Consider the following 17,033-nt stretch of genomic DNA (forward strand, 5'->3'; position numbering starts at 1 on the left):
TACCACCGAGCTGACTTCCTGGGTTTCTCTTTCACTTTGACTTGCCCGGGAGGGGCCATGATACTTAACTTAAAAAAAAAAAAGTTTTGTCTTCTTTCGTACTCAGCTTCAAAGTGTTCTGGGTGAGAACAGGACAGTTGGGTCTCACTAGCGGCACAAAAGCTCTTCTGAGGCTACAGGCCCCTGAGTGGACCGGATGGAACAGCGAGTGGCCAGGCTGGTCCCCCTCCTCCTCTTCCTGCTCCCTGGGCAGTGGGGTGAGTTTTCCACTCTGGTGCCACTACTTTTCTTGCTGGGGAACATGGGTGCGGAGGGCCAAGGACCTGAGTTCCAGGGTTGGTTTTGTGTCTCTGTGCCTTTCTTTCTCTGTTATATGAATGATCAGTGATCATGGCTTGAGATCAGACTTGGGCATCTCTCTTCCAGTCTTGATTTTGTCTCATGTAGAATGGGCTGGATATTTGAATCTTTCCCACCTCCCATAGTTCAATGCGAAATAACTAAGGAAGAGATAACGAGCCAGTATATACACGATAGATATACCTAGCATAGTATTGTATATTATATATACTCTCTTTCCATCTTGTGGAATTGGGTGGGAAGGGGTTCAACTTCCTGTGGATGACTGGGTTTGGACTCTTATTCCAGCTCTGCTGTTGCTGCTGTGTGACCTTGGTCAACTTTTTGCCTCTTTGTGCCTCAGTTTTCCTCTCTGTAAACTGGGTATTATCAAGGTTTCAGGGCCTCTGGGTGTCAGGCAGGAGACCAGGGGAACCTGGATTGCTTTGGAGGAGCAGCCCAAGAGATTGATGGATGGATGAAATGAGTCAATAGGGAGATGGATGGATGGAAAAATGGATAGAAGGATGGGTGGATGAGTGGGTGGGTTGGGTGAGTGGGTGTATAGATGGAAAAGTGGGCGAGGGGGTAGACGGTCACTTGGGTAGCCCCCAAGCTGAGCCCCTCTCCCCATGCAGTGAAAGACTGGGACTGTCATTATCTCTTCGTTGTCTTTACAGCTGAAGCCTGTGGTACCAGCGGGTGCTGTTTTCAGGACCCGCCATATCAGAATGCAGACTCAGGTTGGGACAATTTCCCATTGGGGTCCTTCCCAGCTCTGACTGACAAATCCTTAGAAGCCCCTCCCTTAGCTACCCCCTGCCCAGTCAAAGACTTGGGCTCACTTGGTGTCTTGGGAGCCCCTACTTCACAGCCCACCAGCTTGGCCTCACCAAGCTCCGGGGTCCTGGAGCAGTGACCCTCTCTGAGCCTCATCTTCTCCCTAGCAGGGCCACAGGGCTGGTGTCTGCCTCTGTTCAGATCGATCCGCATGTGGGGCAGGGTATCTGTTAAATATTTTGATTTTTTTTTATCCTCACCTGAGGACTTTTTTCCATTTTTTGTTCAGATAGAGTGGGAGGGAGAGAGAGAAAGAGAAGAGAGAGAGAGAGAGAGAGAGAGAGAGAGAGAGAGAGAGAGAGAGAGAGAAGCATCAATGTGAAAGGGACACATCGAGTGGCTGCCTCCTGCATGCACGACCCAACCAGGGCTGGGGACAAACTGCAACTGGGGTACGTGCCCTTAGTGGGAACCAAACCCAGGTTTCTCAGGACTGCAGGTCGACGCTCTAACCACTGAGCAAAACCGGCCAGGGCAATATTTTGAATTTTTAATCCCCACCTGGGCAGGCATTGCTGGAATATTTAGGCTTGCAATGCACCCACTAAGGTTCTGCCCCTGAGCAGGTGCGTCATCTGTTCTTTTGTTCAAGAAATATTTGCTGAGCACTTAATATGTGCACACACAGTCCTAGACATGAAGGAATCAGCTGCAAACCCAACTGTCCTCCTGGGGTTGCAGCCTCGTGCGGGAGGTAGACCACAGATTAATACATGCATATACTGCCTACAGTGACATGCACAGAGCAGGATGAGGGATGGAGAGGGAGGGGGCTGCTTCTTGTTGGCTTCTGGTTGGCTGGTTGTGTGAAACTGAAGGAAAAACTGGAATGTCAAGATCTGGGGGTAGGCACAGCACATGCAAAGGCCCTTTGGTGGGAGTGAGCCTGGTGTGTGTGAGGGCCCATGAGGAGGCTGGTGTGGCTGGAGCAGGGTGAGCATGGGAGATGGCAGGAGAGGAATGAAAGGCACAGGAGGGTGATGGGAGCTGTTCAGACTGTGGAGACGCCGGAATACATAAATGTCACAAAGATTCATCTTGAGGATGTGTCAGCCCAGAGACCCCTCCCAACTCTGGTCTGTTCTCAAACCTCCAGGATTTCCTCCAAGCTCAGCCTCGGGTCCCAGAGACCTGAACTGCTACCGGATATTTGGTGCCAATTATGAATGCTCCTGGGAGTATGAGGGTCCTGCAGCTGGGGTCAGCCACTTCCTGAGGTGCTGGTGAGGAACCCTCCCCAAACCCTAACCCACATCCTGCCCTTGCTCCTGACCCAGTTCTGTACCCTTAGATGTGTGATTGAAGCCCAGGGCTGGTTCTTGCCTCTTCCTGGAACTCAGTTTCTCATGTGAGCAGGGGCGATGGGGAGCTCCGTGTGGTGAGGGGTCAGCTTAGGTAGGCAGTCAGATTGGGCAGCAATCTAGTCCTTCCTTCACCCTCCCATGATCTGTTTGTTCATTCATCCATTCATCCATCAATTCATTTCTTCCTTCTCCTTGTGAAAGCTCATGTTGGGAGATTTGGGGTCTCACAAGCCCCTCAATCCCAGGCTGTTCTCCAAGGAACCCTTAGTTTAGGGAGGGGGAGCCAAAAAAGCAGAGAAAGATGCAGGGATGTGATGCATACTGTCTGCTGTGGCTGAGACATTTCTGGGACCCACTAGGACCCCAGATTAAGTATCAACACCCTCCTTCCTACAGCCTCAGTCCCAGGAACTGCTGCTACTTCTCTGTGGGCTCAGCCACCAAGCTGCAGTTCTCTGAACAGGACCGTGTACCTGTGCTCCACGATGTCACTCTCTGGGTGGAATCCTGGGCCGCCAACCGGACAGAGAAGTCGCCCAAGGTTACCCTGAAGCTATACAGCTCCGGTCAGTATCCTCTTCCCCTACCTCCTCCTCCTGGCTGCCCTTTTCTCACCCAGAGATGCATCTGGTCCCCAGACTTGGGGGGATTCTGGGCCCCTACCAAGGGGCTTGAAAATTCTAGTCATTTATACATCAAACACTGTTGTGTGATTGGCAGAGTCTTTCATGGTTCCCTTACCTGTCCCCTACTGATGGACATTTAAGTTGCTTTTGGTTTCTCCCTGACACTGTAATGGTGTGAGAATCCTGTTGGTTTTTTTAACTGTTTTCATGAGTCAACAACATGCATTTAACATATAGTCATTGAGCTGCTACTGTGTAGGGGCCATAGGCAAAGCCAATGAAATAGTCGCAGACTGGGGCTGGGACTAGAATGATGCCAGTGAGGCATCACCTTGTGTGTACAATTTTAAGGGGGTGCTGAAAAACCTCTCAGTGGTTAATAAAAACAACATTGTAACTCAATATTTTTAAAAATCAAAATTAATGTAAAATCCATGATGAACAAAATAGCAAAATTTGAAATAAAGTCAGGATCCAACTCTGTATTTGTATGACCTTGCCTCACTTGCCTCACCCTAATCCTGGCCCTGCCTCTGCCTTCATGGAGCCCAGATTCAAGTGAGGGTGATGGATGAGACATGATCAATACACATGATGAGATACTGCTTGGAGGTCAAGGTGATGCCTCCAGCTCAAACTGAGTCCTGAAGGATAAATGAATCCAGCAGGAAGAAAGGTGGGGAAGTGTGTTCCAGATAGAGAAATGTGTGCCACAGCAAGTGCAAAGGCCCTGAGGTAGAATCAGGTATGACACCATGATTGATATGTCTTCTTTGGTCAGGCTCCTTGAAGTGGGTCTAAAAAATTAGTAAGATTTCCCTAAAAATCATCCAGAAAATAGAATCAGTTAATTACTCTCTTGTCAGCAATGGGCAAAAGTGCCTACCCCACCACAACCTTGTCAGCAATGGGTGTTATATTTTAAAGATCTCTTCACTAACAGGATCCTGTGTATAAATTTTGACCCCTAGAATTCCAGGCATAGGTAGGAACTTCACGAGTGCCCCTGATTCATGTTTGGGGGACTTGGTTGGCTATCTGGGCTGGGTGAGGTATGGGCAGAGTTTCTAGAATTTTGGGGACCGACAACTCACACAAATGTCAGCTTCCCCTCCTCAACCTCCACCTCTGCTTCCAGTTAAATACGACCCTCCTCAGCCAGAAGACATCAAAGTGTCACGGTTAGCAGGGCAGTTGTGCCTGGAGTGGGAGACCCCAGTCCGCAAGGATGGAGCTGAGGTGCAGTTCCGGCACCGGACACCTGGCAGTTCGTGGAAGTTGGTTAGTTTGTTTCCCAGGTCAGGGGTGGTAGGCACAGGGCTCTTCCAGGGCACTTCCTCCCCTAAATCAGAGTTACTATCTCTGCATCTGTTACCCCTCCTACCTGGCCTCCACTCTTGCCCCACGTCTAGCCTCTGAGCTTTCTCTGACATGCAGCTCTAATTATTCACACACCCTCCATGGCTCCCTAATATCCCCAGGAGGGCACCCCTGTGCTTAGCCAGCCCTAGGTGCCCTCACTTGCCTCATGCTTCCTCTGGCACCCTCCCGAATGGCCATCATTTCCTACCCATGCCCTGGATTTCCAACCTTCTTGCCTTTGCACATGAAGCTTCCTCCACTTGCTTGACCCGTCTCTCCATATGAGCTCCTGTGAATCCAGCTCAAGGGCCACCTCTTCCGGGAAGCTGCCCTTCCACTCATTCCTTCTCCTTTCCCTGCCTCCCTTCCTTCTTTTTCAAAAATTGAGATATGCCATGGCTGGTGTGGCTCAGTGGTGAGAGTGTCCTCCCGCACACTGAAGGGTCACATACCCAGTCAGGGCACATACCCAGATTGCCGATTTGATCCCCATTCGGGACACGTGTGTGAGGCAACCAATCAATGTTTCTCTCTCTCTCCCTCTTCCTCTCTAGAATCAATGAAAAAATATCCTCAAGTGACGATTACAAAAATTAAGATATAATTGACATATAACATTATACTAGTTTTAGGTGTATAACATAATAATTAATTATTGGTACATATTGCAAAATGATCACCACAATAAATCTAATTAACTTCTGACACCACACATAGTTACAGATTTTCTTTAACTTGTGATGAGAACCTTTTTAAAAATATTTTTTTTATTTATTGATTTTAGAGAGAGAGGAAAAGAGAGAGAGAGAGAGACATAGAAACATTGATGAGAGAGAACACTGATTGGCCGGCTGCCTCCTGCATGCCCCCCACTGGGGATCAGGCCCACAACCTGGGCATGGACCCTGACCGGGAATCGAACCGGCAACCTCTTGGTGCATGGGTCAATGCTCAACCATTGAGCCACACCAATTGGGCCTAAAATAATTTTTTAGGAAATTATAAAATAAATTTTGTCTCCTAAAGTAATTCTTTTATATAAACGTTTAATTTTGGAGTAATCTTAGATTTTCAAAGAAGTTACAAAGAAATACCAAGAGCTCCCATAGAACCTTCCCCAGCTTCCTTCCTGTTCAAGACTTCCATCCCTGACTGAGATGCACAGGGTACATTACTATGAACTAAACTCCAGAGCTTATTGGATGTCACTCATTTTTCCAAGAATGTCTTCTTTTTGCTCTTGGATTCGTTCCAGGGTTTCATATTGCACTTAGTAAAATAATATTTTTAAATAAAATATTAATAATAAAAGAATAATATTTTACTAATAATATTAAAGCTAATATTTTTCAACACCAAAATGTAAAACAATATATAAATATGATCTCATCCTAGGGTGACTGTGGACATCAGGATGATGCTGGCTTTGGTGAGAATAAGAATAGTAAAAGCAACAGCTGCAGCAAAGTATCATTAATCAAGCACCTACTGTGTGCCAGGCCAAATTCTTTGTATACCTGTTGGCCTGCCCTGTGGTTCTATATTGGATTATTTCCACTTTACAGGTGAGGAAACAAAGACCAGGGAGGTGGAGTAAGAAGCCATAGGCCAAAGTCACATTTCAAGGAATGGTCTTGCTGGGACTTGAACCAGGGACAGGGGAAGAAGTAGATGATCCTTGAGGCACCAAGAGGACAGGCCCTGGCCCGTTCCTGCCATGTCCTCAAGGCCAGGCACATAGTTGGCTCTTAGAAAGTACCTGTATACAATTGGCACCCAATAAATGCATGCACACACTTGGCACTCAATAAGTGCACAATGGCTAAGTGTGCATATGCCCCTTGCACCCCAAGATGTTGGACATTCCCTTGGCCTGATGTTTGATCTGTTTTCCCTAGAGTCATGCCTCTGCCCGCTGGAGATAAACGAAGCCCAGGAATTCCAGCTAAGGCGGCGGCAGCTTGGGCCAGGGGCCCAGAATGGTCCCTGGAGCAGCTGGAGCAGCCCCGTGTGTGTCCCCCCTGGTAAGAGTGCCCAGAGCCACAGGAATAGGAGCAGGCATTAGAAATATGGCAGTGGGCCCTAGATGGTTTGGCTCAGTGGTAGAGCATCGGCCTATGGACCAAAGAGTCGCGGGTTTGATTCCAGTCAAGGGCACGTACCTGGGTTACAGTTTGTCACCGGCCCTGGTCAGGGTCATGCGGGAGGCAGCCAGTTGATGTGTCGCTCTCACATCGATGTTTCTCTCTCTCTCCCTCCCACTCTATCTGAAGATAAATAGAAAAATATCCTCAGGAGAGGATTAAAAACAAGAAGAAGAAGAAATATGGCAGCGGGTATTAGAACTAAGGTGGCAAGTGTTAGAAGCAAGATGACAGGTTTTGAAATGAGGCAGTAGGAGAAATTAGTGAATATTATTAACAGGTGGCAATGAACAAGTTTCATTGTGTAAATTCTGATGAATCCATAATCTAAAAAGAAACATTTGTCAGTTTTCCTCTCCTTCCAATTTGTTTGGTTGGTTTTGTTTTTTAAAGTCACACAAAGAGCTGACAGGTGAAATTGGCTGTGTCAGGAAGATATTTTCCCAAATAACATATTAAGCTGGAGCCTGGGCAGCTCAGGACAGATGTGGCCCCGGGGGTGGAGCGGGGCCGGGGGCAGGGAGTGTGGGATGGGGTGATTGTCAACATCTGTCGCCAGCCCTGCCATCTGGGGCCTCCTCCTTCCCAATGGCATATCTGCTGGGGAAGAACTCTTAAGAGTTGTTTTCGGATTTTTCTTTAAGTTGTGGTAAAGAACACAACATAAAATGTACCATTTTATACATTTTTAAGTGTCGAATTCTATCATATTAAGTATATTTATATTGTGGAACATATGTCTGTGTTTTCAGATTTGGAAAAGTATTTAAGAACCCATGTAATCCTGTGTTTCGTGGGAGGGAAGGAAAATGTCCCAGGTCCCCATCCAAGGTTTGCGGAAGGTTGTGAGACAGGGCAACTCCCACCTCAGCATCACTGTCTTACTGTCTCATGACAGAGCCCCCCCCACAGCCCAACGTGTCATTCTTGGTGAAGCCGCTTGGCCCGGATGGGAGGAGGCAAGTGACCCTGCAGAGGCAGGTAATGGTCGTGCAGGGCTGTGTGGTGCATGCCCTGCGGAGAAGGAGACGAGAGACTGGCAGGGGAAGGGGGCGGGGTTCTGCACAAGTGGGAGATGGAGGTGGCAGGGCCTGGGAGGACTGTGGGTTTAACTCTGAGCGTACTGGGGAACCATGGAAAGTATGTGCGCAGAGGAGGGATATGGCTGCTTTCAGGAGTTCATTGGCTCCCACTGGCTTCCATCAGGGGAACAGATTGTAGGGGGTTGTGGTGGACACTGGAAAGCCAGGAAGGGGTCAATTGTGTTGGTCTGGGCAGGAGATGATTTAAGTCCTCCAAACAGCCCATTTAGTACAGTCTAATTAACCCCATTTTACAGAGAAGGAAACTGAGGCACAGAGGGACAATTTCTTATTTGCCTTGGCTGGTGTGGCTCAGTTGGTTGGAGCGTTGTCCCATACACCAAAAGGTTACAGGTTCGATCCTCGGTTGGGGCACATATGGAAGGCAACTGATCAGTGTTTCTCTCTCACATGGATGTTTCTCTCTTTGTCTCCCTTCCCCTGTCTCTAAAATCAATAAACATATCCTAGGTTGAGGATTAAAAAAAAAAATTCTTACCTGAGTCAGAGCCAAAAGCACAACAAATTTCACCATACCTGACTCAGCCAGGTCCCCAGGGGGCCATTACAATGTCTACATGGAAGTTCCTTTGCTTCCAAGCTCTTCTCTCATTTTAATTTTTTTCCTTAAAAAAACTTTCCAGGGTTGCCCTGGCCCATTTGGCTCAGCGATTAGAGCCTTGGTCCGCAGACCAGAGAGGCCCGGGTTCGGTTCCCGCTAAAGGCACGCACTTGGTTGCAGTTTGTCCCAGACCCTGGTTGGAGTCATGTGGGTGGCAACTAGTTGATGTGTCTCTCTCACATCAATCTTTCTCTCTCTCTCTTCCCCCCTCTCTCCCTCCTGCTCTATCTTAAAATAAATGCAAAAAAATGTCCTCGGGTGAGGATAAAAAAAAAAAATTTCAGGGTTGAGGTCACTGGGTCCAAAAATGGAAACTTTTTTCTCCTGGCTCTCAGTGGATTTTGTCAAATTACCCCCACACACACACACACACATAAAAACAAAACAAAACAATAACAACAACAAACAAACAAAACTGTGAATTGGACATGAATGACAGTTTCCCAGCAGCCTTGTTAGCATTGAGGTTTATTTTTATTTTATTTAATTTTTTAATCTTCACCCAAGGATATTTTTCTATTTATCTTCAGATAGAGTGGAAAAGAGAGAGAGAGGGAGAGAGAGAGACAGAAACATCGATGTGAGAGGAACACATGGACTGGTTGCCTCCTGCAGGACCCCAACCAGGGACAAACTGCAACCGAGTCATGTGCCCTTGACCGAATCGAACCCACGACTCTTTGGTCCGCAGGCTGATGCTCTAACCGCTGAGCCAAACTGGTCAGGGCAAGGTTTATTATTTAAAAATTTTTTGGCATATGTTATAGGCTGTGGTCCATGGATGAGTCTATGTTCATGGGCTGTGCCCTGATATCTTCCCACGAGGACAATGAACATGTTAAGGTCCCCACAAGCCGTCTCTCCCACTCATGACAGCTACCCCAGCTCCAACTCCCAGAAGGCTGCCGTGAGTCCAAGTCTGGCGCAGAGGTGACCTACCATCTCCATCTGCACATGCTGTCCTGTACCTGTAAGGCCCAGGCAAGGAGGACCCTGCGTCTGAACAAAACACTCAACCTCTCTGGTGCTGCCTACGACCTGGCTGTTATCTCCCAAAATCGCTTTGGCCATGGCCCCAACCAGTCGTGGCACATTCCTGCCCACACACACACAGGTGACTGCTCCAGCTGCGGAGGGTCGAGGGAGGGCCCCTGGAGCTGGGCACCTATTCTGAGATTCAGCTAGACGGGGGTGAGTTGGGTGAGGCACAACATTTCAAGGGGGTGTCTAATTTAGAGCTGTGTCAAAAGTCAGTAATTAAGATACATCATGTTGTAATGCAATATTCTTTTAAGTTCTCGCCAACAAACTACAGACCAGGCTATCTGTTTTGTAAATGAAATTTTATTGGGACAAGGACTAGGATCAGGTGTGGTGAATGAGTCAGGTTTATGCAAGTATAGGGTTGATTCTATCTTAATTTAAAATATTGATATTTTGTTTTATATAACATACTATATAAATATTAAGTATATACATGTATTTATATATAAAATTTAAAAATCAAGATTTAAATTGCCCTGGCCAAGTGGCTCAGTTGGTTTGAGTGTCATCCCATACACCAAAAGGTTTCAGGTTTGATTCCCAGTCATGGCACACACCTAGGTTTGAGGTTAGATCCCTGGTCAGGGCACATATGGGGCTCCATTGATTGAGGCTTCTCTCTCACACCAATGTTTCTCTCTTAAAAAAAAATAACTGAGCCCTGGCCGGTTTGGCTCAGCGGTTAGAGCATCAGCCTGCGGTCCACAGAGACCCGGGTTCGGTTCCCGCTAAGGGCATGTACCTTGGCTGCAGTTTGTCCCCGGCCCTGGTTGGGTCGTGTGGGTGGCGGCCACTCGATGTGTCCCTTTCACATCGATGTTTCTCTCGCTTCCTCTCTCTCCTTCCCGCTCTATCTGAGTAAAAAATGGAAAAATGTCCTCGGGTGAGGATAAAAAAAAAAAAATAACTGAAAATATATCCTTAGGTGAGGATTTTAAAAAATTAAGATTTATGTGTGTGTGTGTTTGTGTGTCTGTGTGTTTTATTGAGGTGAAATTGACATAACACAATTAACCATTTTAACATGTGCAATCCAGTGGTATTTAGTTGTACAACCACTACCTCTAATCCCAGAACATGTCCATCACCCCAAAAAGAAACCACATCCTCATTGGTAGTCATTCTCCATTCCCCATCCCCCAGCCCCTGGCAACCACTAATCTACTTTCTGTCGCTGTGGATTTGCCTGTTTGGGGCATTTCATATAAATGGAATCGCATACTACATGACCTTTTGTATCTGGCTTCTCTCACTCCGCATGATGTTTTCAGGTTCATCCACGTTGCAGTGTGGGCCTGTGCTTCACTCCTTTTTATGGCTGAGGAATAGTCCACTATATGGATGGACCACATTTTGTTTATCTTTTTATTCACTGATCAATTGTTGGGCTGTTTCCACCTTTTAGTGGTAAAGCATAGTGCTCATCAAATATTTTTGCATTCATTTTGATTTTTTTTTAAAGATTGCATCCAGACAGTGTTTATCTTGATGACTGAGTTCTCCCCCTTTCCTCCTTAAATTCCATGCCTGAGATGGGTACCTCGCTCGTCTCAGCCTGGCCCTGGCCGTGTAGGGCACTAAAAAACCCTGGGAGGGCAGAGCTGCTGCAATGATGCCCATTTCAGAGCTGAGACAACCGAGGCTCAGACAGGTGAAGTCACTAGCCCGGTGGCAGAGCAGTGTGTCTGCCAACCGCTGGCCTGGTTTGAGCCATGGCCTCACTGTGACCTTGGGCTGGTGACTCCCTCTCTGAACCTCAGTTTCTGTATCATTGGGGAGATCATGGTTTCACTGCGTAGCACAGTGGTGCGTGTAAAGCACTGGGCACTGGCCTGGAGTGTATAGTCGGTGCTTGGAAGCAGCACGCACCTCTCAGAGGGAAGGGGAAGGTGCGCCCAGGGGACTAAGTGAGTGTGTTCTCAGCCTCTGTGCCCTGGTCATGCCCCACCCACTGCTGGGTGAGGTGGGTGGGGGCTGGCTGGGCACCTGCCTGCTGGAGCAGGGGACACCCACCAGGCTGGTGCAGGGAGTATGTCAGTCCAGGTGGCTCCGATGGGGATGTCCTGGCACGGGACCCTTGGCCAGGCTGTGGGAGGGCTCAACTCATTCAAACAGCCCCTTTGTCTCCTCTGTGCCCAGCCTCCCACCCTGCAGCTCCTAGTTTGGGGAGACAGAGACACAGACACTCTGGGCCCCGTAGAGTAGAGCTGGGTGGGAAGGGCCTTCAGGAGCCATGGTGGGGGTGGGCGTGGGGGCAGAATGAAGCAGCTGTCCTGATGTGCCTCCCTGTCTTCTTCCAGAACCAGGAGCTCTGAATATCAGTGTTGGAGCCAACGGGACCACTATGAGTTGGGCGGCCCGGGCCCCGGGCCTGACATACTGTATTGAGTGGCAGCCCCAGGGCCAGGATAAGAGCCCTGCCAACTGCATCCTGACTGCGCCCAAAGACCAGGCTTCTGCTGGAACTGGTACTGTGATGGTGGTTGCACTCTGTCTGCCCCTGCACCCTCCATCAGAGCTCCTGGTGGGCTCAGGCCTACAAGGACTATACATGTAGGGTGCCTGAGGTCTAGAGAGGTCTTGCCACTTGAATCACACAGAAGTGGGGACAGGCTGAGAATTGTCCCCCACCCCATACAGGCTAGAGCCTCCTGCTGGGAACCTGGGGTGACAGGGCTTAGCCCTGGGCAGATGGCACCCAGGCAGGTAATGAGTCTAACATTCCAGGGTGTTTCTTTAACATTCACCCTCATTAAAGAAGGTGGCAGCTGGCAAGATGCTGGTGGCAAAGTGATGAGGCCTCTGGAGGAGAAGAGAGGGTGCCATATGGCCCAGGCAGCCTTTCATGCTCCCACTTCTTACCCTGGGTCTGGTCAGGGCCACAGGAAGCTTTAGCCTCAATCTGTTCCTCAAAGAACTCCCAGCCTGGGGAGAGAGAGGTGGGTACAGATACCCTGCCCATGGAGTAATGGCTGGGCTGGAGGAATTAGGGGTGGGATGGGGGCACAGGGAAGGGATCCTGGAGTAGAGGACATTGGTGCAAAGGCTCGGAAGTATAAGTAGGAGTGCTCTAGGAGTTCCTTGCAGATGGCACAGCCACTGGGCTCTGCCCCTGGACCCCAACTCACCCATGCGGAAGGTGCAGAGGTGGGAACACAAACTATTTACTGGCCTGGCCCTTGCTAATCCTTCCAGCAACTCACCACTGGAGTCGAGCTTCTGGGGCAATGAGGCAGCAGGCATGTTACCACATCACCATCTTTTCCTCTGCGCGACCAGAGAAGCCCACCTCATGGTCCACAGTCCTGTCCACCTACCACTTTGGGGGTAATGGTGAGTGGCCCAAACTTGCAGGGTGGTCTCCCGGGAGGACTCAGCAGTGGCCTTAGGAGTCAGGAGGAGGGAATAAGCATGTAGAGGTATTTACTGATGCTGGGCCCTAGCCAGAAGCCAGACATGTAGCGTGAGTTCAGTCAACTCCTAAGACACCCTCAGAGGCATCGCTCCATTCTATAGATAAGGAAACTGAGGATCAGAGAGGGGCAGTGGCAGCGTCTGAGTGGTGGAGCTGGGATTCTGTGGCCAGGGTGACCTGGACAGGGCTGGGATGGAAGTGCTTGGCTAGAGCTCTCGGAGTTGACCACAGCAATGGTGCTGGTTGCAGCCTCAGAGGCTGGGAGCCCACAGCACGTGTCAGTCAAGATGCTCAGCCCGGACTTGGTGTCTGTGGACTGGGTGCCATCTCTGCTGAGCACCTGCCCCGGCGTCCTAAAGAAGTACGTCGTACGCTACTGGGATGAGGACAACAACCAGGTGACTGGTATGTGGGGTAGCACAGGCCTAGCTGGGGGAGTCCTGGGCTTGAGTCCTGCCTTGCAGTGTGACCCTGGATACCTCATTGCCCCTCTCTGGGCCTTGATTTGCCTATAACACAAGATAGTTGGACTCAAGGGTCCTGGCTATCCCTTCTGAACCGCCGGGGAGGGCCAAGTGCTCACAATGTGCCAGGTGCGTGGATGGCAACCCTTTACTCATATCAGCAACTCCACTCCCATGGTGTGAGAGCCCAGCTGGGTGGGACCAGGGACATCCTGCTGCTAGAGCCCAGCCTCCTGGGACTAAAGGAGATCCATAGAGCATGGTCGCCTCCCTCTGCAGAGCTGCCTGTGAACTCCACAGAGACCCAGGTCACCCTTGGTGGCCTGCATGCTGGCACAGCCTACAGCGTGCAGGTGCGAGCAGACACTGCGACACTGAGGGGTGCCTGGAGCCAGCCTCAGCGCTTCCGCTTCCCCAAGGGTGAGTTGGGGTCCAGGGGCAGAGCCCAGGTATTTACCCAGCATGCACTACTCCATCCCACCTGAATCTGCAAGCAGCCCTACCCTCCATGTATCACCTTCAGGAGAAAGTCCCAGACTGATCTGCTCCCACCACCTCCACCAACCTCATTTCCTACAGCTTCCCTTTTGAACCTTCTCTCTGTCACACTCCTGTGTCCTTGCCCGTGAGGACCCCTCTGCCTAGAATGTTTGTTCTCCCTGTTGTCAAACTCCTATTCATCCTTGAGAACTCAGTGCAAAAGCTTCCTCCTCCAGAAAGCCTTCTGTGCTTCCCTTTGGACACCCTGCAGCTGTGACTCTCCCTCTTCCCTACCCGACACCTGAGGAGGGGGTGGGGGTATCTGTGTCTGGCTCTGCCTCCTCCAGCTGGGGGCTCCTGGAGAGGAGGAGGGAGCAGGGGGACTATTTATTGAGTAAATGAAGGAATTCATATAAATGAATGAGTGTCTCTCTCATTACAAATATAAGGAGGTGGGCTCCATTGTCTTGGGGTGTGTGGCTATGAGATTTGGAGACTAAATGATCCCTGTTCCTGCCATGGTCCCTGCCTGTTGCCTTTGCACTGAAACTTGGAGAGAACCAATAGTCAGGCCAGGTGTGGTGTGGGCATCTGTGGGTCCAGGGGAGCTACAGAGTCCTGAGCGCTTCCTGTGTGCCAGGCCTTTACCCCACAGTCACGAGTCAGGTGGGTTCCCGGACTCCCACTTCACAGATGAGGAAGCTGAGGGATGGTGGGAGCCCATGGTGTGCCAGAGTCAACAGGGAGTTGATGGAGGGCCTGGCCCACCCAGCTCCCTCTCTGACGAGAGGCAGAGGTATCCCTCCCCCAACCCAAGCTCTCCCACTCCCAAGAAATCCAGTTTTCAGAATCGTCTCATTTGTCCATCATCCTCGCATCTCTGGGGAGCTTCCTGAGCATTCTCCTCCTGGGCATCCTTGGGTACTTCAGCCTGAACAGGTAACTCACAACCTCTCCCTGACATGATCCCCTGACAATAGCTATAGTAATAGCTATAGTAATAGCTATAGTAATAGTGATAGGGATAGTAATAACACTCACACCAAGTAGGGATTTGTGCTCACTTTACAGATGAGGAAGCTGAGGCCCAGATGGTCAGGCCTTCCAGCAGTGGGGGCAGAGCTAGGATGTGACCCTAGGTCTGTCAGACTCCTGCACTACCCTCCCCAATCCACATCCTCACTACCTTTGTAACCTAATGAAGGTGAAGAAATAAGTCAGAACGATGAGACAGGAGGAATAGATAGAAGCACTGATCCTCTGACTGGCTCCCCTCTTTCCAGAGCCTTGCCGCACCTGTGCCCGCCCCTGCCCACACCTTATGCCAGCACTGCTGTGGAGTTTCCTGGAAGCCAGGGGAAGCAGGTAAGGGCTTCTTTTCTAATTCTAGGTCCTATTTATTGGGTCTATACTCTGGGCAACAGCTCTGCTGAGTAATGGCCATGTATTAGCTCATTTTATTCTCCCCCAACTCACTAAGGCAGGGAATACAAAACCTGTCCTATTTTACAGATAGGCAAGCAGAGGTCCAAAGAGAAACCTCCTGTGGGACATTTCCTAGCAGCAGAAACAACTCAGAGTGACTTTAACCTAAAGGGAACCTGATGGGGGAAAAATAACCCCCGTGTGGTGGGCTTCTGGTATGCTGGATCCAGGAACTATGGATTTATGTTTCTGTGCTGCTGTCCTCCCTACAGGTTTCTCTCCCAGGCATGCTCAACCTTTCCCCATGGAACAGAATGTCCATTTTCCCCATTAACTGGAGCAAAACTCTCAGGGCCATCACTGATTGGCCCAACATGGGTCACATGCCCATCCCTGAGCCTGTGGCAGAATCCAGGAGGATGGAGTGCTCTGATTGGCTGGGCCAGGGTCACATGCCCAATTTCATCAACTATGAGGAAAGCAGGGGCAATTTCCCAAACAGAAGTGGGGGTCATTCCAATGGCTCTTCAAATTGGCCTCAAGTTTTAGAGAATTAAGCCAGTAGGGACCTGGTCCACACTATCCTTATGTGGATGGGAAATAGGGCCCTGCCCACAGCCTCACTCTGTCCTCCCTCTCCAGGCTTGGCAGTGGGCCAGCCCAGCAGACTTCCTGGAAGAGGAGGAAGAGTCCCTGAAAGAGGGCCTGGTGATGATGATGCCCTGTGAAAAAATCAAGGTGGCTGATCTGGACACAGTCAGCCCTCTCAAAGACAAGACAGAGCTGCTTCAGGGCACCCCTGAGCCAGCCCTAGACACAGAGCGGCCGTTGGAGGACAGGAGACAGGTGCACAGACACTCTCAGGCCAGGGTTCTGGGGCCCAGTGGGCAGGACAGTCTGGAGGGCAGCCCTACCCAGGTGGCTGGACTGTCTCTGCACCTGGGAAATTAAATGCAGAGTCCCAGGTCCGATGGTCCTTCACATATGGGCCTGGAGGCCTGAAGGAAAAAAGAGAATGTCCACCTCATCTTATGGACTGAAAGACTGATACTGAAATCACAGCAGCTGGTTATTAAATGCTTATTGTCTACCCAGCCTGTTCTGTTCAGACACTTGCATGATGCCTGAGGTACATCATTGTCCTATTTTACTACTTTACAGACGTGACAACTGAGGCACAGAGAGGGCAAGTGGCTATTCCGAAGCCACACAACATGGGCGAGAGTCAAACTGTGGCCAAGTGACCCATACCCCCTTTCCACCTCCCAGGTTCTGGCACCATTGCCCCTCTCCCCACTCTATCCAACACCTGTTGCCTGACATCCTGTGAGGGGAACCCTAAAAACCTCCATGAAACAGAAGTTGCTACACCAGCCTGGGCCTGATATTAATGGGACAGGGACAGGCACTGTCATTGGCCTGTCAGGGTGGAATAGACAGGAGGGTGGCCCAAAGGAGTCTAAGCTGATCCCAGGGTCCTGGGATAGGTGTGCTGTCTCAGGAGCGCTGGGTGGGGAGTCACTGAGCTCCCCGCTGCACTGCAGGGTCTCCAGGCTCAGAGGACCTAGGTGAGAGGAAAAGGAGGGGGCCTCCAACATCTGGGGGAGATGATGGCCCCTTTCTAGCCTCAGTCTCCTCCCCTGTAAGATGGGAGTAGTGATAATATAGACCTCACAGAGCTGTTGGGGGAGTCTAAGCCTTAATAAATGAACCTTCTCTTGGGATCCTGCCCCGAAGCCTGAATTTCCCCTCAAAATCCCAATAGGAACCCCAGAATTCATTTATTTATTCATTCATTCCACATGCACTTATTAATCTTCTTTTCGGGGTTCCCCCATGAGTACCTCCTCTTGGGGAGACACAGCTGGATGATCACTCTGTAAAGT

General features: G+C 50.0%; 1 protein-coding gene across 1 annotated transcript; it reads left to right on the forward strand.

Moving 5' to 3' along the window:
- Positions 1 to 301: 301 nt before the first annotated feature.
- Positions 302 to 16,204, forward strand: IL12RB1 (interleukin 12 receptor subunit beta 1). Its single transcript, XM_036282192.1, has 16 exons — positions 302 to 335; positions 1,020 to 1,082; positions 2,276 to 2,402; positions 2,880 to 3,049; positions 4,248 to 4,390; positions 5,867 to 5,900; positions 6,370 to 6,495; positions 7,514 to 7,596; positions 9,196 to 9,433; positions 11,664 to 11,831; positions 12,559 to 12,696; positions 13,028 to 13,183; positions 13,522 to 13,662; positions 14,556 to 14,661; positions 15,006 to 15,087; positions 15,790 to 16,204. The coding sequence occupies exons 1-16, from the start codon at positions 302 to 304 to the stop codon at positions 16,096 to 16,098; spliced, it is 2,118 nt and encodes a 705-aa protein (XP_036138085.1). The 3' UTR covers positions 16,099 to 16,204.
- The last annotated feature ends 829 nt before the right edge of the window (positions 16,205 to 17,033 follow it).

Source organism: Molossus molossus, unplaced genomic scaffold (genome assembly GCF_014108415.1).
Source record: "Molossus molossus isolate mMolMol1 unplaced genomic scaffold, mMolMol1.p scaffold_m16_p_4, whole genome shotgun sequence".
Taxonomy (NCBI): Eukaryota; Metazoa; Chordata; class Mammalia; order Chiroptera; family Molossidae; genus Molossus; species Molossus molossus.